The 25,246-nt window shown below is 45.5% G+C and overlaps 2 protein-coding genes across 2 annotated transcripts; both read right to left on the bottom strand.

Annotated features, from left to right (window-relative positions):
• Window positions 1-5,499: 5,499 nt before the first annotated feature.
• Window positions 5,500-6,682, bottom strand: LOC123452646 (protein VASP homolog). Its single transcript, XM_045129348.1, has 2 exons — window positions 6,331-6,682; window positions 5,500-6,075 (listed from the first exon to the last, which is right to left on the bottom strand). Exons 1-2 carry the CDS (start codon window positions 6,479-6,481, stop codon window positions 5,741-5,743), a joined length of 486 nt encoding a protein of 161 aa, XP_044985283.1. The 5' UTR covers window positions 6,482-6,682; the 3' UTR covers window positions 5,500-5,740.
• Window positions 6,683-6,819: 137 nt separating this feature from the next.
• Window positions 6,820-19,827, bottom strand: LOC123452636 (chromatin modification-related protein EAF1 B-like). Its single transcript, XM_045129336.1, has 24 exons — window positions 19,728-19,827; window positions 18,573-18,807; window positions 18,428-18,482; window positions 18,265-18,353; window positions 16,768-18,172; window positions 16,570-16,689; window positions 15,491-15,689; window positions 15,366-15,424; window positions 14,922-15,107; window positions 14,692-14,772; window positions 14,156-14,216; window positions 13,537-14,063; window positions 13,412-13,456; window positions 13,245-13,302; window positions 12,925-13,100; window positions 11,933-11,971; window positions 11,771-11,851; window positions 11,294-11,431; window positions 10,935-11,051; window positions 10,480-10,580; window positions 10,131-10,352; window positions 9,650-10,025; window positions 7,443-8,966; window positions 6,820-7,261 (listed from the first exon to the last, which is right to left on the bottom strand). Exons 2-23 carry the CDS (start codon window positions 18,659-18,661, stop codon window positions 7,515-7,517), a joined length of 5,676 nt encoding a protein of 1,891 aa, XP_044985271.1. The 5' UTR covers window positions 18,662-18,807; window positions 19,728-19,827; the 3' UTR covers window positions 6,820-7,261; window positions 7,443-7,514.
• Window positions 19,828-25,246: the final 5,419 nt, after the last annotated feature.

The raw sequence follows: 25,246 nt of genomic DNA, 5'->3' as shown, positions 1-25,246 counted from the left end.
TGGAGTCCATCTCCTCTTTCATGGCGAGCCGCCATTCCTTCTCCTTCTCGGCTTCACAGAAACTGGTTGGTTCTTCTATGCCCAACATGCACAGATCCAACTCAGGGTCGAGCTGAATGTTGAAATTTGGAGATGGGCTTTAGGCCCATTAGAGAATTTCAGAAAAATCTCCAAGGGCCCATGTAGGTGGTGGCATGACAAGGTGGTGGGAGTTTAGTCCCACCCCGCTAGTGGAGGAGAGTTTGGACCCCTTTATAAGGGTCTCTCTTCCACATGCTATTGGAGAGTGAGAAGAGAAGGTGCCCTCGCGCACTCCTCTTCCACCGCCCGCCACGCCTCGTCGCGGGTTGCGGGAATGAGCCGAACTCATACCTACGCGCTTATTTTTGCCGGTCAGGAACGAAGAATACGTAACGGACAAGGCACGATCCGAGACGTCGGATCGTGGCTGTTACCAACTCGGACGTGGGCTTGGCCCACGTCTCTCCATCCAGCCGCCTTTATAAGCACGCGATCGCCTACCCTAGCCGTCACGAGAATCAAATCACATCTGCCTCACGCGTTCGTTCCTTGAACTGCTGCTGCCGCCGGCGACTCCGTCCCATTTACCGCGTGCACGGTCGACGGGAGAGCAGGCCTCCGAAACCTCGCCTCTCCGGTTCCTGTACGGGAGAGGGGCGATTAGGTTTTTGGGGAGCGATCACGCGACTGCTCGCCTCCGTCCGTCTGCTTCGTCTACGTCCGCGTCGCCCTCGTCATCGCCATGTCTTCACCAAGCGAAGCTGACCGTCTCCGCGAGAAGGCCGAAGCCGATAAGAAGGTGGCAGAGGATACTGCCGCCGCCGCTGCTGCTACGGCCAACTGGCCGATTGGAGGGTATGACTCGTTTATCCTCATGTTCGTATTTATCCTAGCAGTACTGCTTGTGTGCATAGATGTATCCACTATATGCGTAGTATGTGCTAGGTTAGCTCAAGATCAGTATATCATTAGTCTAGTCAATGCCATGCTAGTTATTATCTCGTGGATTAATATACTCGGAAAATTGCCTATTTACTCAACACTGAATAGCTTCAGTGGTGCCATCATATATTTCTGTGAGCGGACATACCGGATAAGGCCCAGATGAAGAAGAATCGGAAGCAGGTGTGGCGGCTCGCTCCTCTTGACTGCAGGTTGATCTGAATCTGTCATCAGTCCACTGAACCTGTCCTCGGTAGGTAGCTGCCAATGACACCGGAGTTCTTCCCACAAAGCTCATGCCTTCCTTCGCGCATGTCCGCTGCACACGCAGTCGCGCTCCGGATCCCGTTTATGCCTGCTCGTTTTCGTTGCTGTCAGTGTCTCGTTGTCGAAAATACAATTTTTTTCCTGACCAACTCTAGTTTCCTGTTAGGTCATCTGCTTCCTTTAGTCTGAGGGACACTCTTCACAGTGAAGGGTTGATCCATGAAAACGACCAGCCAATGTCGAGATGCCATCAGAGTGACCCTGGGTTCCATCGGGGGAGCATACATGTTGCCTCGAACAACTGGTCTCTGCTGCTGCCAATGATGCGGAGGCTGCAGATGCGGCCTAGACAGCTGTCGTTAGCGCCACCAACTGCCGACCTCTTGGCCGAGCACAGGCAGCAACCCATCTGAAGTTTGCCTGATGATGGAAACGGCAAACTGTCCTTGGGGGAGCTGAGCGACCTAGTGCCAGGACCCAAGCCTGACGAAACTGAAGAAGATGTGTTCTGAAGAAGAGGAGAGCAGGTCATATCGACAGTCAAGAGTTCCCCCACATTGTCTGCAGTGAGGTCCAGCACCCAACAGCAAAGGGGCATCTAAAGAAGAGGTGTTCGAGTGTTTCTCCTTGTTGATGTTGACAGAGAGCAGAGCTGGCTGACATTAAGAATGGAAAACAGAGTCACTATTAACCATCTACGTAATGTCAAAGCTGCATCAAGTAGACCATGTTTTCGCAGTCTACAGTCATGCAGTCCAAAAAAATGTACAAGTATTTCAAATAGGTGTGCGAAAATGACATGAGGATTTTCATGAAAAGGAAGTACTTCCATTTACTTAATCAAGGGAATTTTTTGTAAGCAGGCAACTACTAACTCGAAAAGTAGCAACTACTGATGTAACCAAAATAAGGCTCTGCATGTCAGACATGGCTGCTCCAGTTTTTCAGACACGAATCCTCTATAGAATAACGAACAGCAAGCAAAACTCAGGAACCTAAACATGAAACTCATTGCGGAGGTGGCGTGAGTGCTTTGGCTCACTCGTCTTCACTGCAGACCGCAAGCAGGTTGGTCTGAATCTGAATCTAAACCTTTCTCAATCGGTTCACGAATGCAATCATAGCATGGTGGCCCTCCTCCTATTAGGCCAAAAATATAAACTTTTCTGAGGAGCTCTAGTTTCCTGTGTCAGCCATCTGCTTTCTTCAGTCTGACGGCCACTTTTCACAGTGAAGCAGTGCGGTTCTGATGAGCACGCAGGCTGCAGCACATTGTAGGTTTGGGGGAGTGAGATTGCAACTCCAAGAATAATGAATCCACTAACAGGAACACGCCAGCTCGGTTGTTGATCTGGCAGCGAATCAGCTACGATCTGAATAACAGCAGGAGCAGGAGCTTCCGTTCCATATAGGAGCTGGTTGCAACAGAAAGAGTGCCGAAACATCAGCCAGTGAAAGCCTTGGTGTAGGTGTGGATCAGACTGCCTGCGTCTATACTATGAGATACAGGTTTAGCTGGTATCACCTGGGTGTGCTGCACTTGGTCAGCTTGTGCGTCCATCCTAGAGGTCGCATCATCATTCTCTGGATGCTGTTCTGTGCCGGATTGATCTGCCGGGGTTGCGTAGTCGCTGGGAACTTAGAATGGAGTGGGGGAGGTTGTGAAACAAAAGTCGGTGTGACTAGGAGGACCCTGCATCAAGCCATGGTTATCGATATCTGGCAGCTGATTTGGCGGTTGAGGCATGTCAGGACCCCTGCAATCTGAAGATATCAAGTATCGTTTTATTCAGTTATCTGACGGACTGTTCAGTTGTCGAAGCGTTCCTCGGCCGTCCATCCACAATCCAACGGTCTCCATCAACACTTAACATTTCGCGCCAAGAAGACGCTGCTGTCGACGTTGATCTGTGATCAGACGGCCAAGACAAGTCCGTGTGTCGCTGTTTAAATTCCCTTTACAGCTTGTACCCTTCTTTATGCTTTATACTGCTTTAGTGGTGATGTGATGGCTATAAGAGCCAAGACCCCGGGCCTCAAGAGAGCCAAGACCCCGGGCCTCGAGAGGCGTCCAGTCCTGTACTGGGTTGAAATCCTAGCCACCGTGTTCCGGCTGGCCTCTATATGCGCATCTGCGAGTCGCTAAAACCCCGGCAATTTGCCGTCTTTGAACGATACTTTTCATCTCTGAATTCAGTGTTAGTTGTTCGATCCTTTGCATAAACCTCAACCTGACAAGGTACCAAGGTATATAGCTTATGTTGATTCCCAGGCTGAGGTGTTACTGAAATTGATGCTTTATTACGATGGCCATGTTGCGTCGAATTTTTGTCCGGAAATTGTTTCTTGGAAGCGTAGGAACAGCACTGGTTGGAGAGGCGCCGTCGGCAAGAGACTGAGGTATCACCATGTTTCCTCGTCCTAAAGTCTTCATAAGCCTAGCTCTGTTGACTAGCTTGATTCCTCGGTTGTTGGTTTTGTCTAGGCTGCTGTTGACCCTGTTGATACTTCTGCTTTGGTTCGGTAGAATTGGCAGGTCGACTCGGAAGTGCAGAGCATATCTGGTGGACTATGTGCATCCTGCTGATTCTGATGCAATGGTGGCAAAGAAAGGGGTTGAAGTGGCTGGAGATGCATGGTTGAAATGGGCAGCTTGGCTGTTTCCCTGTGAAACCTGCAAGTCCTGCTCCGGCTTCACCATATGCTGCTGACCAGGCAAAAAGAAAGAAAGTATCCCATCAGCACTCTATGGATCACATTAATCCAGATTGAGGTTGAGAAAATTAAGTTAATTTCCCACAACTGTCAAGTTCAATAGTTTAAGCTTTAGTGAAGATTGGACAACAGAGCCACTTTAACCATCTAAATGTCAAAGTTGCATGACTACTAAATAGACCTGTTTAAGAAGTCGACAGACAGTCGTGCAGTCCAAAAAAACTTATGTCACTAAGACATACAAGTCTTTCAAAAAGGTGTACGGAAATGATATATGAGCAGATTTTTCATAAAAAGAAAACCAAGGTATTATTCCTAAGCAGGCAACTACTAACTCGAAAAGTAGGAATTACTGCCAATTTTCAGGTATACCAATTTCTTCTCCTTGTTTTAGGAAAATGTTTATGCATGAAAAGTAAAAGAATTTAGATGTTTCAATAATATGAAGGAGAACAGAAAACTCACGCGAAACATCTGCGTAGGATCGCGTGGCCTCACCAGAGGCAAGCATGGCTCCAGAATAGACATTTACAGCGATTTGGCACTCTTTGCACACTTTTGAGTGGCATGTTTCCTGTCGATGCCATACTCAGCAACCCTGGGACACATGTTGCATTTGATTATGCTGAATCTTGTGTTGCTCATCACCCTGTACGGGTCGGTCTTGGAACACCGTATTTCTGAGAATTCCTGTAGAAGAAATTGCATGAAACAACAACAACAACAAAAAAGATGTTTTCCGTTGGTAACTGCATTCAAAATGATGTTTGTGTACAAGCGAATGATGACATGAGCAACTGAAGAGTGCATGAAGAAAAAGCAAAATGCGGTAGAATCAGAAAATGCAAGAGCGCTGACCGGCGGTTGAATGTCTGAAGAGTGAAAACAGAAACAAGCACTGTCAGTCGTTGCTTCCAGTACAACAATAGTACGATATTTTGTTCAAACTTTTTCGCAAGAAAGTAGTAGTACAAATCAACCATAAGAGAGGGATGGCTTGCCTGCGATTCGGATGCTGCCTGGCATCATCCTTTGAGTCCCTCCTCGGCGGTGCACTGAAGCCCTCCAGTTCTGACCTTGGAGCATGGAGAAGGAGGAACAGGTGCTATTCAAGCAGCTTGATAAGTGGCTGTCCGTCTGTAAGCACCAGCAAGCAAGGAGCTCAATTTTGGCTCTCTTTTTTTTTACGAGCAAGGAGCTCAATTTTGGCTCCCTTTTTTTTTTGGCTCCTGCTGTTGCCATCACAGGCCTACATTCACCCTCACAATGACACTTACACCGGGCTGCGGGGTTTTAACTGAACAAATGAAATTGTTCCAGTAACTCTCTCTCTCTCCTTTTTGTACTGAAAGTTTGAGCAATGGTGCATTGGGTTTAAACTTTGGTGACATGGAAATAGACAGGCTGTAAGAAGACAGAAGAGAGAAAACTAAAGGGAAGAAGAAAAAAAAAACGTGTGGTGTTGGATCAGATAAACCCCGCATGAAACAAGTCAAAGCTTGAGAGAAGCCAGTTTGCATCCACATGAATCAATCAATCAGTTGAGTAGCTAGCTTGCGACAAACCAAATCCTTATGTTGAAGAAGCATAGAGCAACAAAAGCAACAAGAGCAAGTATGTGTGCATCCACATCAATGTAAATGAAACGGCGCGAGATGGACGGCCCCCTCGGCATCATCGGAGGATTTAACTTGGAAGATAACATGGTACCACACGACACAATCGACTAACTAACTAACTAAATCCAATCAAAGCCATTGTCTTAGCAGAGAGACAAAGTTATATCGTAGAGCAGTCAGAAGACCGGGAGGGTGTCGGCGCGGATGATGTGCTTGAGCAGGGCCTTCTCGTCGTCGAGCCTCTTCTTCTCGGCGGCGTCGCGCGGCTTCACCTTGCGCTTCTCCTCCAGCATCCACTTGTAGACCCTGCGCTGGTCGTCCTCGGGGATCGGCGGCAGCGGCACCGGCTTGGTGGGCACGGCGGCGACGGCGACGGAGACAGGGTCCGGGGAGTCGCCGGCGGGAGACGGGGTCGACTCGGTTGCAGTTGCAGAAGCAGAAGCAGAAGCAGAGTGGGCGGTTTTGGGTGGGGAGTCCTCGTCCTTGTAGTAGGTCCTGACGAGCACGTAGGCTGCACGCACGTTACCAAGGATTGAGATGTGAGATGATGAAGAGTGATGATTTTATAATAAGAGGACTAAATTAATTAAACCAAAGAAGAAACAAGCAAAAAAAAAAAAAACTATTCCCATGGGGGGAAACGGATTGCAACAGTGGGAGAGGCCGGCGGCATCTTGGATCTCTCCGAGTCCGGGAGGAGAGAAGAAGATGGGATCCGCTGGGAGTATAGCAGCAAGGAAGTGAGATGGAGATGGGGGGTGCTGACCGCCGACGAAGGCGTTGACGGCGAGGAGGAAGGGGAACATCCGGCGCATGAAGCCCTTCTTCGCCTCTGCCGCCGTTGGTGGCGGTGGCGGCGGCGGCGCGGGGGCACCGGGCGGCTTGGGCTTGGGCTTGGGCTTGCCGTGGGCGGCCATGGCGACGAAAAACAATCAGGGCAACAGAAGAATGGTGGATGTGGGATTTGGTGGAGAGAGATATCGCTTTCCTGACCGCTGCGCTGCGCTGCGCATCTGCCAAGCCAAGACTCTTATCCAGCTTCCCCATCTCTATCTCTACTCTACAGACAGATATCGCTTTCCTTCATTTCATTTTCACCGCTGAGCATCTGGATTATGGCCTTATCTGTACTGGAAAATGGAACAGCCAGCCCAGCCGTTTGCTGGGTTGGGACAGGTCAACTGGATTACACTGCTGCTGACAGTGACAGATACGGAGTAGATGGATAGATCCAATGCAAAGAAAGGGTGCACTCTTTCAACTATTCACTGTCACATTTAATCAACTTCTCTCTTGTACGACTGACTGTCATCATAAGTTAGTTCAAACAACAACCACCGACACCACAACAAATTTATACACTCACAGAGACACACTAGTACTAGCAAGAAACAGCATCATCTACAGCCGTCGGGTTATCTTCAATCCATCCGACAGAGACAGAGACAGAAAACAAAGACAACAAAATGTTAGCTGACGCACCCAACAAGCACCTCCTCCTCCTCGACCATCTACCATACCATCATCAACCTATCAGAAAAAATTTATCTAGAACAAGAAGACTGCAGCCGACCAACCTCAAGAGGGAGGGGTGGCAATGGCCAATTATCTACCACCTAACAACAAAACACCAAAACTCGGTTTGTTCAGGACCCCACTGTCAACGGCGCCTTCCTTTCCATACATTGGTCCGATACCTGACAACACAGCAAACGTCCAAAAAAAAAACATCAGTTTGCTTGCGAGTTAATGATGCATCATGGATTCTACTTCACTATCTCTCGGTCTGATTGCTCAAATTGCGTGCAGTTTCTAGGCAGGCAGAACCTGTGCCGGCGAATCAGCAGGGAATGCAAACACAGGTTGGTAGGGACGTACCTGTACAGTAACTTTGGATTTCGGAGAGAAGGGTATGCTCCATGAATGCGACCAGCCGGTGTCGAGATTCCATCAGCCCGACCCTGGATTTGGGGGAGCATACATGCTGCCCGGACCACCTGGCCCTGGATTTGGGGGAGCATACATGCTGCTGCCTGGAGCAACTGGTCTCTGCTGGAGCTGAGGCTGCTGCTGATGATGCGCAGGAGGCAGGTGCGGCCTAGACAGCTGCTGGTGGTGCCACGAGCCACCCACCTCTTGTCCATGCGCAGGCAGAGGCAGACGTCCGCCCGAAATCTGCCTCTGCAGCATGCCTTGGCTGGACGATGATCCACCTGAAATCTGCCTCTGCAGCATGCCTTGGTTAGACGACGATGCCGCTGAAGTCTCCTTCCCGGCAAAATTGTCCTTGGGGGAGCTGAGCGGCTTTGATGTCGATGTGACTGCAGCTGGGTCATGCGCTGAAAGCCCAGGACTGCCTGCCTCTGGACTGTGAGATGCAGGTGTAGCTGGATTCGCCTGACTGTGCTGGACTTGTTCCATCTGTGCGTCCATCCTAGAGTCGGGCTTCATTTGGAGGCTTTGTTGCATCATCATTCTCTGCATCTTGTTCTGTGCTGGATTGATCGGCCGCTGCTGCGTGGTCACCGGGTACTTGGAATGGAGTGGGGGCGGTTGTGCAGCGAAGACGGTGTGACTAGGAGGGCCCTGCATCAAGCCTTGGTTACCGATATTTGGAGGCTGCTGCACCGGGGCATACAGCTTATGTTGATTCCCAGGCTGAGGTGTAACTGAATTTGACGCTTTATTACCACCGGAGGATCCTTGCCCATGTTGCATCAGATTTCTGTCAGGAACTTGTTTCTTGGAAGTTGTAGGAACAGAACTGGCTGGAGTGGCATCGGCTGCAGGAGTCTGGGGTGACACCATGCTGTTTCCTCGTCCTAGACTCTTCATAAGCTTAGCTTGTTGACTAGCTTGGTTCCTCTGCTGTTGATTCTGCCTAGGCTGCTGTTGACCCTGCTGTTTCTTCTGCTTAGGTTCTGTAGCATTGGCAGGTCGATTGGCAAGTGCAGAGCTATCTGGTGGGCTTTGCGCAGACTGCTGCTTCTGATGCAGTGGTTGCGACGAAGGGGTTGAAGTGGCCGGAGACGCATGGTTCTGCTGCTGAATCTGCGGTCCGTTCTGCACACTAGGTACGACACCTGCTACAGGAAGACTGTTGTGCTGTTGAGACACCAAACGGTGTTGATATTGTCTTTCTTTAGCCAGCTGCATAGGCATAGTAGAATATGGCTGCTGCTGTGGGCTTGGATGGCTGGTTCCTTGGGTCTGAGAAAGATGCGGGTTACCCAACATGTTCAGTGGTTGCGACATCTGATGTGGCCTTTGGGTTTGCTGAAGAGGTGAAGAAGCTGCAGCCTTGGAGAATGATTGATTCATGCTGCTGAAATGGGCAGCTTGACTATTTCCCTGTGGAACCTGCATGTGGTGCTCCGGCCTCACCATATGCTGCTGACCGGGCTGAAAGAAAGGAAGTATCCCATCAGCACTCTGAATCAGAGTTAATTTTTGACAACTGACAAGCTTAGTACTAGTTAGTTTAAGCTTAATAGTTTGTTTAGTGAATATTGGACAAAAGTCACCTTAACCATCTGCATGTCAAAGTTGCATGACTAGTAAATAAACCTTGTTTTAGTAGTTGACAATCATGCAGTGCAAAAAAACTTACACCACTAAGACATACACGTGTTCCAAATAGGTGTCTGAAAATGATATGAGCAAATATTTCATAAAAAGGTACTTTCATTTACTTAACCAAGGGAAAACTTTTTAAGCAGGCAATTAGTAACTCGAAAAGTAGCAATAAACATGACCTTGACATTACAGAGACTATGCAGGTTTCAGGCATGTAGAGACTTGTCACATAATATTAATTATGGTGGTTACCACAAGAAACTACTTTGTTCCTCAGAAAACTTTTTAAAATGGTAGAAATGCCCTTTGTTTACAAAGTTCTGTAAAAGTAAGCTTGTGCAATAACAAACAGCATGCAACACTCGTGAATCTGAACTTAAGACATACACAGCTTCAAGGATGGAAAAAAATTACCACAGATAAATAGCAAGCGCTTTTAAGCAATTGTTTATGCATGGAAGTAAACAGTTTAGATGTTTCAATAATATGAAAGAGAAAAGGAAACTCACACGAAGCATCTGCATAGGATCGCGTGGCCTCATCATAGAATTTCCAACGGCAGACATGGCTCCAGAATGGACATTTACAGCATTTGACACTCCTTGCACACTTTTGAGTGGCATGTTTCCTGTTGATGCCATATTCAGCATTCCTGGGGAACCAGCTCTTGGAAAGCCTGCCCTGACTGCAGGCATACCTCGATTTACCCCTGTCATCATTCCAACACCATGAGCACCAGGCATCATACGAGCACCAGGACTTGTTGCAGGAACAGCTCCAGGTTGCTGAAGATTTCTACCACTGAGCATTTGATTATACTGAATCTTCTGTTGCTCATCACCCTGTATAGAGGTCGGTCTAGGAACACCATATTTCTGAGAATCCCTGTAGCAGAAATTGCATGGAACAAAAGAAGACATTGCAAGTTAAATTTAGCGTGCACTCCATATAATATCTGCAATTGCTAGGAAGGATGCTTGAAATATTTACCTAGAAGGAGCATTCAGTGTTGAAGGTGGTGAAAAGTTGCTGCCCAGGACCATACCAGGAGACCCTGGTAACCTAGAATTTGGATTGGGAGTAGGAGTGGTAGTAGGACCAGCAGAAACATGTTGATTCGACAGTGTCATCCCGTTTGCATGACAAATCTGGTTTCCGCTACCAGGTGTGACTGCATCAAGGTTCAGATTTCCATCACAAAGATCAAGTGGCCTGTAACAGATAGACAACAACACAAAGACAAAATGACAGAGATTAGATAGCATATAAGAAAGAAAAAAATCTTGGCAATTTCCTGGATGTGAGATCCAAACAAGAGTTCAAAGCAACGATCACATACATCAAAATGCCCCCAGATAAGTTATTCGGGCATGCTTGTGTAAGCGCAACAACATGAGAACTATGTGATAGTACGATCGGCTTCAGCTCCCGGCTATTAACCTAAGGGACAAGAAAAGCATGAAGATAAGCAACACTGATAAATAACAGTATATTTAAGAGCAGCAAAACAAGGTATGTGAAATGTATTTCACAGAACATAGGATTATTCTAACTATTGTAAAATAATAGTGCATTGCGGAAGTCCACTGACGTGTCATATTATAGCTGTTATTATGCACGTAAAACAAAGACAAGCATGATTCTAAAACAAATATAAAATGTGACACGATAAATACCCGACTTCACAGAGAAGAAGATTTACTCAACCTCCACTATAATACAACCTAAAAGCTACAAAGATAGTTACATTAAACCGCTAAAGTATGAGGCCTTGAAGAAAGATAGAAGACGAACCTGTCTCCGCCTGGATAGCACTTTTGGCATGAGGAGCATAATTTTTTCAAAATGTGACTTGAGATTCTCTTCCTCAAATGGTCCTTGAAGTCGCTGGAACAACTGCCTGGCGCTACCCTGATGGGCATAAGAAGATCGTTGTTAGAGAATTGAAGTCCGTTGTGCTCCCTCCAAAAGAAGAATATTTACCATAGCCCATAGATTGAAAAGATAAGTACTAGTGATATAAACGATCTTGTATTTCTTTACGGAGGGAGTATCGAAGAGAGAACATAGAAGGTTTAACAGCATATCTGTGTACCCTCTATATGTGGTACCTATCAAGCAGTAAATGCTATTAAAAGAAATTATTAACATACCTGTGGAATGCCAGGTATGGTGAAATGATACTGTTGGGATGAACCAGAGTCTTCTGCACTGTCAGCACCATCACCAGAGCTTTTATCCACCAGAACCCTATGGCGCTCTTTGCATTCTTTAGGTTGTCTATGTACAGACTGCATAAATAGGATACAATTGAACTCATAAATTTTACTGCTGCTTCCATAAAAAAGCGAACTCAGGAATTGAATTTATTTATGGAAGAATAATAGTGTCTATGATTATTATGATAAAGTTTAAGACCACAGAATATAATCTTTGGAGTAAAGAAAGGATACAGTTACTGCAAAGAGTGACAATACAATTGAAGCCTAACTTGCTTTGAATGGTACCAACCAATAAAAATACTCAGAAACCGGAGACTTGAAAGAAATCAAAGTTCAGACTACATGTTTGAACTATATGATTAAAAATATACGACCTAGAAAAAGGTTTTATCCCAGTCATGAAATTACCTTGAACTGCACAATGTTATTGATTGCATCGCTTACTAATTCCCAATTTTGACCCAAGTCATGGACAAGGACAACAAGAGCCTGCAATATTTAAGATATTTGGATCATTACCACACACTGTAGTGGAAAGAGGAAAAATTACTAATTCAAACAAACAATAACCTGATCCTCGAAGTTTGACCATCCACCACCAGAAGACATCTGCCAAAAGCATAAAACATTTCAGTAAGCAACACAGAAAATAAATCATGTGCAGGATGTGCTACCCATACACTATGATGCTTACTTACAAAAGAGACTTGGCAAAGCCCGAAGAAAAAAATCCCAAGCCCAAACCCGGCCCGAAGCACACGAACAGTGGCATTTTTTTAATTAAATTAACCATATTCGGGATATTATATTAATTTATTATATCTATATTTTGAATAAAAAACATTTATATGGACATTTCGGGCTTCCGGGCCGGGCTTCGGGTGAGAAAGTGAAACCCAAGCCCGGTCCGAATGTCTGGCTTCAGGTTCAGGCCTCCGGGCCAGGTTGTCCATGAACAGGTTTACTTTCAACTATCATCTCATCCTATAATCCAGTTGCACACCAAAAAGGGCAAACAGGGAAATATATAGACCACAAGAATGTCCAACAAACTAAGTATTTCATCTACCAATCAATATATCTCAATGAAGTTTTCTAATTTATCTCTTGTTATTCTACGACACAACTGAAACAACTACAGCTTAATACTTCAGCTTGCTTGTCTAACCTGAGCTGGACCTATCCTGACTAGTCAGCAACATATCTACAAGTAGCATGTTTCTCTACTGCTGGTAGCAAAAGGACTGCAGAGCATATCAAATGAAACCTAATTTTTGTACGACTCCAGTAGAGTAGGGTATACTCCCTCCGTCCGGATATACTTGTCATAAGAATGGATGTATCTAGATGTAGTTTAGTTCTAGATACATCCACTTTTATTCATTTGTGTGACAAGTAATTCCGGACGGAGGGAGTATAAAGGAAATAAATGTAAGCACAACCAGCCAAACCTCCCTTCCAGCCTAATTGACAAATGACAAGGTTTCATCAGCGGTGACCATATAGTGTATATGCAAATCAAGAGAAAGGAATGTGACTGTAATGTAGAGAAATGATAATACCTTTAGCGCTTTCACTTTTCTCCCACGGTCCTTATTAGTGATGATCTTTATAATTTTATTAGTAGGATTCACCATATTGCTCATCTGTGATGGAACTTGAGAAGGTTCTTGTTTAATATATATCCCTTGCTTCATCGTTTTAAGCTTCTTAGAAGCATGTTGACCACCATTTGCAACTATGGTAACATAAAAACATGATATTCATCCACATGTTAGGAGCTATTTAAGTTTTTTCTCAAAATACATGAAGAGCAGATAGTTAATTCTTGTATGACATAGGCAGCAAGTGTGCCATGTATATAAAGAGAGAATGGAAGTACCAATTGTTCCATTTGAATAAAATTGTTGGGTCTCTGGTCTCTTCTTCAGATAATCCTTCTGCACAGGAAGTGTTTTTAGTGTTGAGCCTAACAAAACTAAACTACAACTAAAAAAGAATAAACGAATAACTTAGCAACTGATATCAACGACTGTGGAAAAAAAGTACCTGCTCGTATTGATTAACTTGTGATCTCTGATCATAGATGCGGCCCTGAAACATCAGAAAAAAAAAATTACTCCGATGAAACATCCCAAGCAGCAATAAATGGGGAGCATGCTTGAGGAATTAACCTTTACAGCAGCCGCACGTGAATTGGCTGTATTTTGAGCAGCCTTGTATCCTGGGTTCTTTTGTTTCTTCTTCTTGTTAGCTTTAGTCCATGCTTCGCTACCATCATGTCTGTCAAAATCAACTGTTGATTCATATTCCATATTTTTCCACGCCGAGGACCCACCATGTAATGGACTTTGATCATCTTGGTAGGAGTTCGTGTCTCCACTTGAAACATCTGTTTTACTTGTGACTTGGGGAGTCCCACCAGCACTAGCAGGAAATGGGCTTACAACTCGTTGTCTGGCGGCTGTGCGGATGCGCTTTGTAGGAATTCCAACAAAAGATGAAGGTCTTTTGCCATTTGAAACGAACTGCCGGTTTCCTGCCTTGTTTTCCAAGCGAGGATCATAAGATGCATCAGTTTCATATGGTCTTGAACCATTAAACCTCTGCTGCATACCGTGTTTCTTCTTGTGACCCTTTTGTGACAAATAAGTAGAAGCCTCGCCTTCATCCTCCTCATAGACATTATCCTGAGGCCACCCTGAAACAAAATATAGAAGGCTAAAGCATTAGTAAGAGCATGAGATACATACAAATACGATAGGAAAATATTGAGGTACTGATAAATAATACCTGCAGCAGAATCACATGCAGATGCCTCATAATCATAACGGAGTCCAGCGTTACCAATTTTCTGCAATTATTAACTCTGTTAAATATATTTCCACAAACAAAGTGCTGAAGGCAAAAATTAAAGAACTCTGGGGCGCTGGGTAATGTCTAAAAAATAAAAACGGCTACAGAACTCCTCTTGACATCCAGGCAGTACAGAACTTCAAAACGTGAACTATATGTAACCAGATAACAAGAAATTCAGAGGGGGTTTTCATACAGTGATGGAAACAGAAGACCTCCACGGCCAGCAATTTGAGCCATGGAAGTGTTTAAGTGTCTTGTTTTGCAAATTGCTTAAATATATGTGTCTGCCCATGGCATGGTTCATAGAGTACCCCGGTAAGGTAAAACAAGACGGAAGAAACAAATTATGTTATTGCTTACACTTATACTGTCAGTCCATGTAGGTGGCAGACATAAGCAAGAAACTAAAAGGAAAAAAAAGAGTATATTCATTATGTGTCTTGAGAAGCGTGCATAAAGCTTATCTTCACCTTATGATACATGAAAAGAGATTCCATGGACTCCCTGTATGCCAGCATTGCGCCAGGTGGTACTGTGTAGAAGAGACTTCCCTACAGAGGAAAAAAGAAAGAAAACAATCCTGCTGAGTTAAACACATACATGTTGTAGGTATTCATTAGGACAGTTAGCATGACATGTCTTGCAAAAAGAAAGTACTGAAACTTAATCATCAACACTACAGAAAGTTGTGGTAAGTAACCTGTGAAAGCTGATCAGACACTTTCAAGATGCCGAAATCATTCGGCCTGTCAGGTGTAGGCGGTCCTTCAGTCAACACAGCAGAATCAGAAGCCTGACTGCTATATTCAAGAAATCGAACTGCATAATCCTGAATTTGAGATCGAAGAGGATGTATAGACTGTTCCGCTTCCAAGCTTTCATTGCCCTACACAAATTGACAGATAATGTCAATCTCACAGATCTTAAGACACATCAGGATCAGGTGATGCCCGATATGCTGTGCATTCCAATAGAGTACCCAAGAATGATTTTACGAGGATAAAACTGTTAAAGAATTATATGTTACTCAGTTGCCAAAAAGATCCATCAATATACTGGTACTAAGAAGGAACATGCGCCATGTCATGAAAACATATACAACACAACCCATGACAAAATGTTGCTTGGAACTAGTTTTACATACCTGTTGTTTCTCAGCTTTGGTTCCGGTAGGCTTTGTCTCTCCTGGCATATTTGAATCATTTTTTTGCATCACTTTCTCAGCTTTGGTTCCAGTAGGCTTTGTCTCTCCTGGCATATTTGAATCATTTTTTTGCATCACTTTAGTTGTTCCGCCAGTAGTTCGGACAGCCTCAGCTGAACGCCAAAAACTTATGACGCCCTTTGCAAGGATTCTACTGACAGTTTTCTGCTTTCTAAGAATGCTTGCTTGGTCAAACTTGGCCAAACCATCGGAGGCAATCCAATGGCACACTTGAGATGCAGCCGTAATTCTCCATAGGCGTTCCTGTTAATCAGATCGTCAGAATGCACTAGGACAGCATGACTAACTCTAAATAAAATGAGTAAACTGGATCACAGGTCCTAAACTAGAACTGAAGTATCACTAAGATCCCTGAATCTGAAAATTAATCCGGCAGGCCCCTAAGTTTGCAGTAGACACAAAACATGCTAATTGTGTGCTATTAAGTTAGCTAAAACTGTTGAACATATGAATAAAATAGAGGTGCAATACTGATGCAGTTCAATCAAATCAAAGATCCACATTGCATTTTGCAGGTACAATGATATTTTCTTATCTAAAAATGGTGGCATGTCAACTGGACAATTGTACCAAGCTAACACCAATCTACACAGACACCAATCGTTTAAGTAGGTCCGTGGACGATCAATGCGGTAAACTGAGGTCACATAGGGTCTGTTTGGATGCTGCCCAGGCTAGCCCCACCAACGTTGGCACGCCAATATATTGACAAATGATTTAGCCGCCACTGTCTCGCCAACAATTTGGCGTGGCATGGAGATGAACTGGAGAGGCGCAAGAGCCTTGCCAAGTGAAATAGTGTGCCCGGCACTTGGGTCAACACCAATTATTTGGCTGGGATGTTCTAGGCTCCAATCCAAATGTACCCATAATTATCAACTTTATTGCCAAACATTTACTTCTACATAACCACTGCACTTTAGCCAAGTTAAAGTGTAAACGACCCAAATGAGACAGTTTTTCAAGTTCAGGGAGCTGACCTAATCGGCAACTCAATATAAGTTTGGGGACCCATTGTTGCATAAGACAAAAACGTACAAGCACTTCAGAAATGATAGCAACCAGATCCAGTGTGTTTCCATGCAAGCTTGAGAAAGAAATAGAAAGAACTGTTAGAAAATACCTGCATGAAATCATTGGCCATCCAAGCCATCTCCTCGAGGACAAAATCCCAGTGACCCTTTCTCCTCCTTTCTAAAGATATATTACATGGAGATCGTTCACAAGCTCTTTTGAGACTCACCTATTGTACAATGTTATCTTCACTCTTGTTAGAACAAGATTAACATTACAGGATTAAAAAAAAATACGCTAACAGTACCTCTATAAGACGAGCTTCTCGAAGGATGGAATCTTCGTGTTCCTTGTCTGTCATCTTATTGACGCTCTCTCCATTTTTTCGAATCTCACTCTCCGCCTTAGACCCATCAGTTTTTAATGATGGTGTAGAATCAACCAAAGTATTTGGAGCAGAGCCTATAACGATAGGATGGGCAGAGTTAGAATCCCCATGACAACTGTCAATCCTCTCCGAACCTGGACTTCCATTATTATTCACAATGTGTCCTGGATGTGAGCAGCTTGTATCCTTCTGTACAACCATTGCATCATCAAAAGTTTCCATTTCAACTTTCACACGAACATGAGTACTAACTTCAGGTGGTACAGGACTAGAATTTGCGATCACGGAAGTAGGCCTGCTAGAACCTTCCGGTTGTCCACCTTCCTTAACAGCCATGCTAGAAATACCACTGGTGTCCGGGTCTTCATGAGATTTTCCATCAATATTCATTGGAACTGGATAATTATCATCTGCCTGATTGTCAATAGTACTGGCGATGTCTTCACAACATGGATCTGTCACATTTTTGTGCAAAGTGGCAGCTTGGACAGCACAGACAGGAATCATACTGTTGTTAGCCAGTTCACCTGCATGGACTTGGGCCATATCTTCATCCAGGTGGTCATTGCCAACCTTCTCAGCAGCAGCACAAGTTTCTGTCTCATCATGTGTACATGCGCTGGAATAAGATGACCTTGGAACGGCTTTTGAAGTAGCATCAGGGGGTTCTACTGATGTACCTTCTTCAGCTATCTTGCTACGTCCATCAGGCTGCTGATTGCGATTCACGTAATTGGGCACCATTTCTTCATATTCCACCGGTTCGATCTTTACTATGCGGTGGCCTTTGCGGACGGCTTGAATCCCGTTCAACTCAATTGTAACATGTTTGTCAGTAGCTTTATTCGGCGCATTGTCACACTTCGGTCCTGCCTGGTTTAAATTTGAACCATAGGATACACCAGGAGCAAGATCATCTGCTTGTTTTTCCTTGACCACCCCCCTTGCATCTTTTGGTTCAGAAACTGTAGCAGGAATCACAGGAGATGTAACAGAAGTCACATTAGCACTCTCCCTACATTGCTTTGACCTGTTGCGTCGAACATATGCCTGACTCTTCACTCCAAGGCGTGACAAACCAGAATCATCAGCTCTTTTTGCATTGTTGTGGCCCTCGGAAGACTGTCTCTGTTGAGCTACATTAGCTCTTCTGGATCCTCTCTTTACAACTTTCTCCTTCACAACACCATTGTTATCACCACCAAAAAGCATAAGATTATCTGCTGTGTTGGTTTCGCGACACAGTGAACTTCCTGGTTTGCCACTACTCTCAACTGAATCCCCACGAGGTGATGCAGCAAACGTAAAGCTTCCTTTAGCTTCGCTGTGATGCAATCGACAGCACAAAAGAGGCTTCTAAGTCAACTTATGGCAATGTGATCAAATGCTACATCGGGTTCAGGAAGCAATCATTACCTTATCCCATTTTGTTCCGCTGTGAGAGAAGTGGACTGCACACTGATTGATTCTACACGGTCAGACTTGAAATCTAATGGGTTGCCACCCTGTAAAAAAAATAGGGAGTAATTAGAGCAAGGAAACAACAAAATCCAATCTGCAAGATAACCTGCAAACTTACTTTCTCCAGAAATTCCAACTCCTTCCTCCTTTCTTCACGGACATCATACTCCTGCCTGAAATTCATAATCGCAATGTAAGTCATACACCTGCCATGCTCAACCATCCAGAGAAAAATGCAGGGAAATCTTATATCAGTAGCCCACCTGAGCTCCTCCTGAGCTTTTTCAATGGCCACGCTGCGCGGTGAAGACTTGGTACTGACACTAACGCCGTATTCAATCATTCCACCCATAGAACGCGGCTCAGGCTGAGTCTTCACAGTAGCGCTGAAGCCAAAGAAGTCATCGCTCACACGCCGCTAGATTCGCCGGCGAAGTTACGCAGACAGGGTGTCTGCAACAAGACAGTTATCTTCCCACAAATCGCCACAGGCAATGGCTGCAATAGACGAGAGAAACAGACAGAACATAAATGTAGATAAACAGAAAAGGCAAAGCATAGAGCAGCAATAACGACAACAGTTGGGCGGGTCGACAATAGGTAGTACATTTTGGGTATCTATCTATATCAAAGGTGGAAAAAACAGGACAGGACAGATCAGCATGCAAAGCGTGCCACGACGGCATCGCAATTAAACAGTAACGCTTCGGCTCTATGGTAACATTTGGACACGTTCCGGGTACCTATCTATCTATCAATATCCAAGGGGGGAAACAGCCCAATTGTGCCTGCAAAGCATGCCACGAAGGCATCGCAACTACAAAGCGGGTAACGCTTCGGCCCTACGGTAACATTTGGACACGTTCCGGGCATCTGTCTATATCCTAGGAAAGAACGGTCAAATGAGGCTGCAAAGCATGCCACAACGGCATCGCAATTAAACAGCAAGTAACGCTAAGCCTGATTCTGGCTGCAAAGCGCGCCACGACAGGCAGCGTGTGATGCTTTGGCGTTATGGCAACATTCAGACAGCCCAGTTGTACCCACACGCCGTGCCGCGAATTGCGCGTCGCAATTAAGAAGCGGGTAGCGGTGAGGCGCCTGAGATGAGACATGAATCAATCTGCACATCCAAGGAAACCATCCTGGTACGGGTAAATATATACGCCGCAATTAAAATTAGCCGGCGCTGAAGGCGCGAAGGCGAGCATTATTTAGGGCGCGCCAGCGAGGTCCCAGTGGCGGCCCCCCGTCAGAGGCTGTGAAAGCACGGACGGGAGCAGGTTGAAATGTGGCCAGGGCCTGATCACGGGCCTGGCCGGCGGCCCTCGGCCTGGCGGGCATTTCACGGCGCGGCGGGCGCGGGCGGGGAAGCGGCGCGGGGCCGGGGGGAAGGGGGAATGGGGCATGAGACGTACCTCGGGGGGCCGTGGCCCGCGGAGCTAGGGTTAGGGTTTGGCGCGGAGGCGTGCGGGGCAGGGCGGGGCGCTGCGCGGGGTCGAAGGGGTCCTCTGAGCGCCGCGGGGGGCACGCCGGGGGGAGCGGGAGGCGCGCGGCGGCGGCGAGGCGGGCGGCTCGGGGGCGCGGAGGGTCGCCGGAGACGCGCGCGCGGGGTTGGAAAGCGGGCGGGGCGGGGGCCAGGCGAGAGGAGAGAGAGAGGGAGGGAGGGAGGCAACGCATGTATTTTATTTCGATCGCTGTCAGAGTCGGGCCCTACCCCCGTCCCCGTGGCCGGCTGCGGTGTGAGCTGCGGTCTGGTCTCGACTCCGACCCGACCGACGGACCGGTCGGCCAGGGGTTTCCTTCCTGGTTCCACACCGCTTCGTTCCAACTTGTTCCCTTCATGTGTTCTTTCTTGATTGATGAGTTCTGTTTTTGAGATGGAGTGGCTTTTTTTTTAGAAAAAAAATTCAATCGATTCATCTATAATCATATAACAGTATAATCTACATCAAAAATAATAAAATTACATCCAAATTCGGAGACAATCTAGCGCCGACAACGACCACTGAAGCGAGCCGAAGGCGCGCCGTCGTCATCGTCCCTCCCTCGTCCAAGCGAGGCAAAACTTGTTGTGATAGACAATCGAAAAAAATCATTGTGTTAAGGCCTCATATGACCAGCGCAACAGAACAGCAACCGTCGTCAACGAAGAGTGGTGTGGATCGGAAGGAGCCAACCTGAAAACACACGAACGTAGATGAACTACGTCCAGATCTGAGCAAATCCACCAAGAACATATCCGTCGGAGATATCACAGGCCACAGCCCATCGATGATGCTAGACACACGACCAGAATGGGGCTAGAAGGGGAAAACCCTATTCCATCTTCACGAAGCCAACGTTGTCTCGTCTTCCTGACGAAGACACAAACCCTAACAAAACTAAAAGGAACACCTGAAAATATAACCCTCCCGTCTGCAAGGGCCAGGATCCGCTTTGATCTATGGGACTATTGACTGTCTTCTGAGATGTTTTGAATTTGGCATGAGGAATGGTGAGGTGTGGCTCCCACGGGCCTAATAAGGTTTCTTCAAAGAGTCTCGATTCCGATGCAACGTGTGAGCATGAGGTGAATAAGGGTGATTGGAGGCGGTGAAAAGTACATTCTAGGGCGAGGATTGTGAGGCCCAACTTTGGAGTATGAAATATTCTACAGTTCTAAAACTTGGTGTGGGCAAGAATCTTGACAAGTTTAAAAGGTTCGAACTTTTGGGGAGAGATGTGCTTTGTCCGTTTTGGTTAACCGTGTATGAACTCAAGTGTGATTTAGTTGCATTGGAAGTGTGTTTTTGGTTGGGATGTGCAATTTCAGTAGCATATCAATTTCAACTTTTAGCATCGATTTATTATTATACATGGTTATGAATATTTATTAAAAAGTGATGTGTAAGGAAGGGTTGCGATAGAAGCTTAACAACATGAAAATGGTGTTGGAAATATGCCCTAGAGGCAATGATAAAGTGCTTATTATTATATTTCCAGTTTATTATAATTGTCTATTATTCATGCTATAATTGTATTAACCGGAAATCGAATACATGTGTGAATACATAGACTATAGTATGTCCCTAGTGAGCCTCTAGTTGGTCAGCTTGTTGATCAATAGATGATCATGGTTTCCTGATCATGGACATTGGATGTCATTGATAATGGGATCACATCATTAGGAGAATGATGTGATGGACAAAATCCAATCCTAAGCATAGCACTAGATCGTGTTGTTCGTCTGCTAAAGCTTTTCTAATGTCAAGTATCATTTCCTTAGACCATGAGATTGTGCAACTCCAGGATACTGTAACAGTGCTTTGGGTGCATCAAACGTCAAAATGTAACTGGATGATTATAAAGGTGCACTACGAGTACCTCCGAAAGTGTTTGTTGGGTTGGTACGAATGGAGACTAGGATTTGTCACTCCGTGTGACGGAGAGGTATCTCTGGGCCCACTCAGTAAAACATCATCGTAATGAGCTCAATGTGACTAAGGTGTTAGCCATGGGATGATGTGTTACAGAACGAGTAAAGAGACTTGCCGGTAACGAGGTTGAACAAGGTATAGGGATACCGACGATCGAATATCGGGCAAGTATCATACCGGTAGACAAAGAGAAATGCATACGGGATTGAGTGAATCCTTGACATCGTTGTTCATTGATACGTCCAAAACATATCTATAATTTTTTATGGTTTCATACTATTTTTATGCTTTTGATAATTGTTTTTATATTAAGTTTATAATTTATTTGGACTAACCTACTAATCTCTCCCTAATAATAAAGCACTTATTGCTTCTGTCGTCCCTCATTAAAATTACCCCTAAAGTTGGTAAAAGTTATCCACCAATGCCACCGTTAAGTATAAAACGATTCATTTTTTGGATTTCAAAAATCGCTGCCCCGTGTTATGTTCTCAAAGAAGTGATATATTGAAAGACCAGTAACAGAAGACTAGCGCGATGGTCAGAGCTGCAATCCTCCATGCCAGAGACCAGGGTTCGATCCCTGGTTCTCACCACTTTTTATCTACCTTTTTACCACTTTTATGCTCAACTACGAGATATAATCAACACTACTAGTAACTCACAGGTACCAATTTGAGGTTTTGAGACAAAGATTGAGTATAAGAGATGAACTAGGGCTTGAGATGAGATGGTGTCGGTGAAGATGTTGATGAAGATTGGTCATCCCACAAAGGAGGGAGCGCTGGTGATGATGATGACTTCGATCTCCCCCTCCCGGAGAGAGGTTTCCCGACAGAATCACCCTGTCGGAGTGCAAAAGGGCATCCGTCCAGGTTTCCTCCTCGAGACGGTGACACTTTGTTCCGAAAGTCCATTCTTATTTTTTCTAGGTCAAAACACATCTTATGTCACACGGTGTAACGACTAAGGCCCCCTTTGTTTGGGCTACAGATTTTTAAGAATCGCTTTGGATGTGGATTTTGGGAATCAGCTGCAGCTACAGATTCCTAAGAATCAGAATCCAACTGTTTGTTTGTCATGATTTTGGATATCTGTAGAAATTTTGAGAGATGTGAAATGCCTATAATGACCATGGCGCTAGAGGTCGCTCTGTCAGGCGGCTGACCTGATGGTGAGGTACTCTGCAATAGGGGCAGAGCAGCTGGAGCTTAGGGGTCGGACGGAGGATCCTGGGAGGCGGATCTGGTGGCAAGGTAGTCTCCAAAGGGCGGGACAACTCGAGCTCGAGCGTGGGGTTGTGGACCTAGTTGTGAGTTAGTCTTCAAAGGTGATGGCACAGATGAAGCTCGGGCGCCGGGTGGAGGATGCTTGTCGGAGGTAGGGGAGGGGCCGAGGCACGCGGATCCGTCCTTTGGGCACCAGTAGGAGCAGCACACGTGGATCCACCGGATTCCCCACTCTGTTCGCTCGGGATGGAGAAGAGGTCGGGGTGGAGAAGAACGAGAGGGACAGGGGTGATGCATTTTAGCGGTGGCAGTTCTGTCGTAATTTTGACTGGAAATAGGGGCAAGTGCTCAAAACGAATCGTTTTCTTTTGTGGGAAGCTGTAGAATCTATGGAATCACCAAAATCGCTGCTTCTGGATTTGCTTGCGTGCTAGTTCATTTTTAGAATCAGATTCTAGGAAGCTAGATAAGAATTTGTGTGTTTGTTTTAGATTCTGATTTTAGAAGGCTTAGAATCTGAGAATCAGAAGCTGCAGCCCAAACAAAGGCCACCTAAGATGCGGTCCTTTCCGATTTAGGGAACGAGGCCCCAAAATGGAAAGAAACGCATCTAAGCGTTTCGCAAGCAAGATAAACATAGCACATACATAATATAAGAATGACAAATAGGGAATCGTTTGTCATCTCCATACATAATATCAAAGTTTACATCCACACATTTATTCAGACAAAGTAGTTCCGCTACGGACTACATAACATAAGAAAAGGTTATGCTATCCCGCATGCTTGCCCACGATCACGATCATGCCTCAGTCTTCTGGATAGTTCACGTACATGCGGTCGTTCTCCTCATCGTACTGCCACGTCAGATGCGTGCCATCGGGATCACCTGTGTCGGGCGTACCTGTACCTGTTGGGGTGTTGAAGTAATCTGTGAGCCACATGGACTCAACAATCTATGACCTCAGTACCAAAACTAGTCAAGTTATTAGGTGAGGAAGGTTCAATGTTTAGGTTGCCGCATCCTAAGCATTTATGGTGGCTAACTTACGAAGAACAAGTTATAGATGTGGTGTTCTACGCTAGCGGTCGAAGACTAGCTGGTCACTAAGTGATCCTGAACACCTACTTACGTCAAACATAACCCCACCGTGTTCCCGATCGAAGAGAGGTCTTCGAAGGGGACAATCACGGTTACGCACACGGTTGGCAGTTTTATTAGAATTAGTTAAAGTTATCTATATTCAGATGTTAACAAATATTCCAAGTTGCCTCATAACCGCGGGCACGGCTTTCCGAAAGATTAAACCCTGCATGGGTGCTCCAACTAGTCCATCACAAACGGTCACGGGCCGGAAAGTAATCCTCTATCACGAAACTCGTGATCTCGTCGGATTCCTTAGAGGAAAACCTCAACTCTGGGAGAACCAAAGCTTCACCGGGATTCCTATACGCAAGATATATCGCTAAGGTAAGACAAGACTAGCAGGACCTCCCGCCGTGTCGACGACCCTGATAAGAGCCGCATATCTTAGTATCAGGACACGAGGGATGAGCGATGGTTACCACGCCAAAACACCGAGTTGCCCCGGGGAGCGTAATAAGCTGCTCAGGGTTGGACCAACACTCATGAGGAGCACTGGTCCGGGTTGTTTATTAATTCCTCGGGGTAGCTATTCCCTATGCAGATTATTATTAGGTGATTAGCAAATTAAAACCAATGTTGGGTCCTGCCGGACAAGTCTTAACACTACACGATTTATCAAGGGGGGCCCCATGACACCCCCGAACGTGTTAGGAGCGATCAGTTATGGAATCAAACACCGGTAGCCGGAAACTAAGGCAGCAATAATGGAACAAACCACCCGGCAAGAGGCTAGGCCTTCCGTCATTTACCAAGTATATAGGTGCATTAATTAAATAACAGATTTAAACATAATAATATCAAACTCATGCTATCACATGAGACAATTGCACCTGCAACTAGCAATGCTAACATTAGAAGCTGAGCAAGCCTACTTAGCCATTCAATATTAGCTAGGAGGGGAAAGTGTTTGGGTTTCATGGCAATATCATGAGGCAATTATTTCAGTGGTAGGCAGCGAGCATATGATGAAAGAAACGTGAATCTAGGCATAACAAAGCTAGAGACGGTATCAAGGTCATGGTCATCTTGCCTGTGATGTCTTCAGCTTGGAACTGCTCTTGTTCGTCCTGCACGTACTCTCCCGAATCCACGTACTCGCTCTCCGATCCTGATGCTACCCAACATAAAAATAGCATCCAATG

Source organism: Hordeum vulgare, chromosome 1H (assembly GCF_904849725.1).
Source record: "Hordeum vulgare subsp. vulgare chromosome 1H, MorexV3_pseudomolecules_assembly, whole genome shotgun sequence".
Taxonomy (NCBI): Eukaryota; Viridiplantae; Streptophyta; class Magnoliopsida; order Poales; family Poaceae; genus Hordeum; species Hordeum vulgare.
Note: the sequence above shows the minus strand (reverse complement) of the source record. Positions and strands in the feature narration are given on the sequence as shown.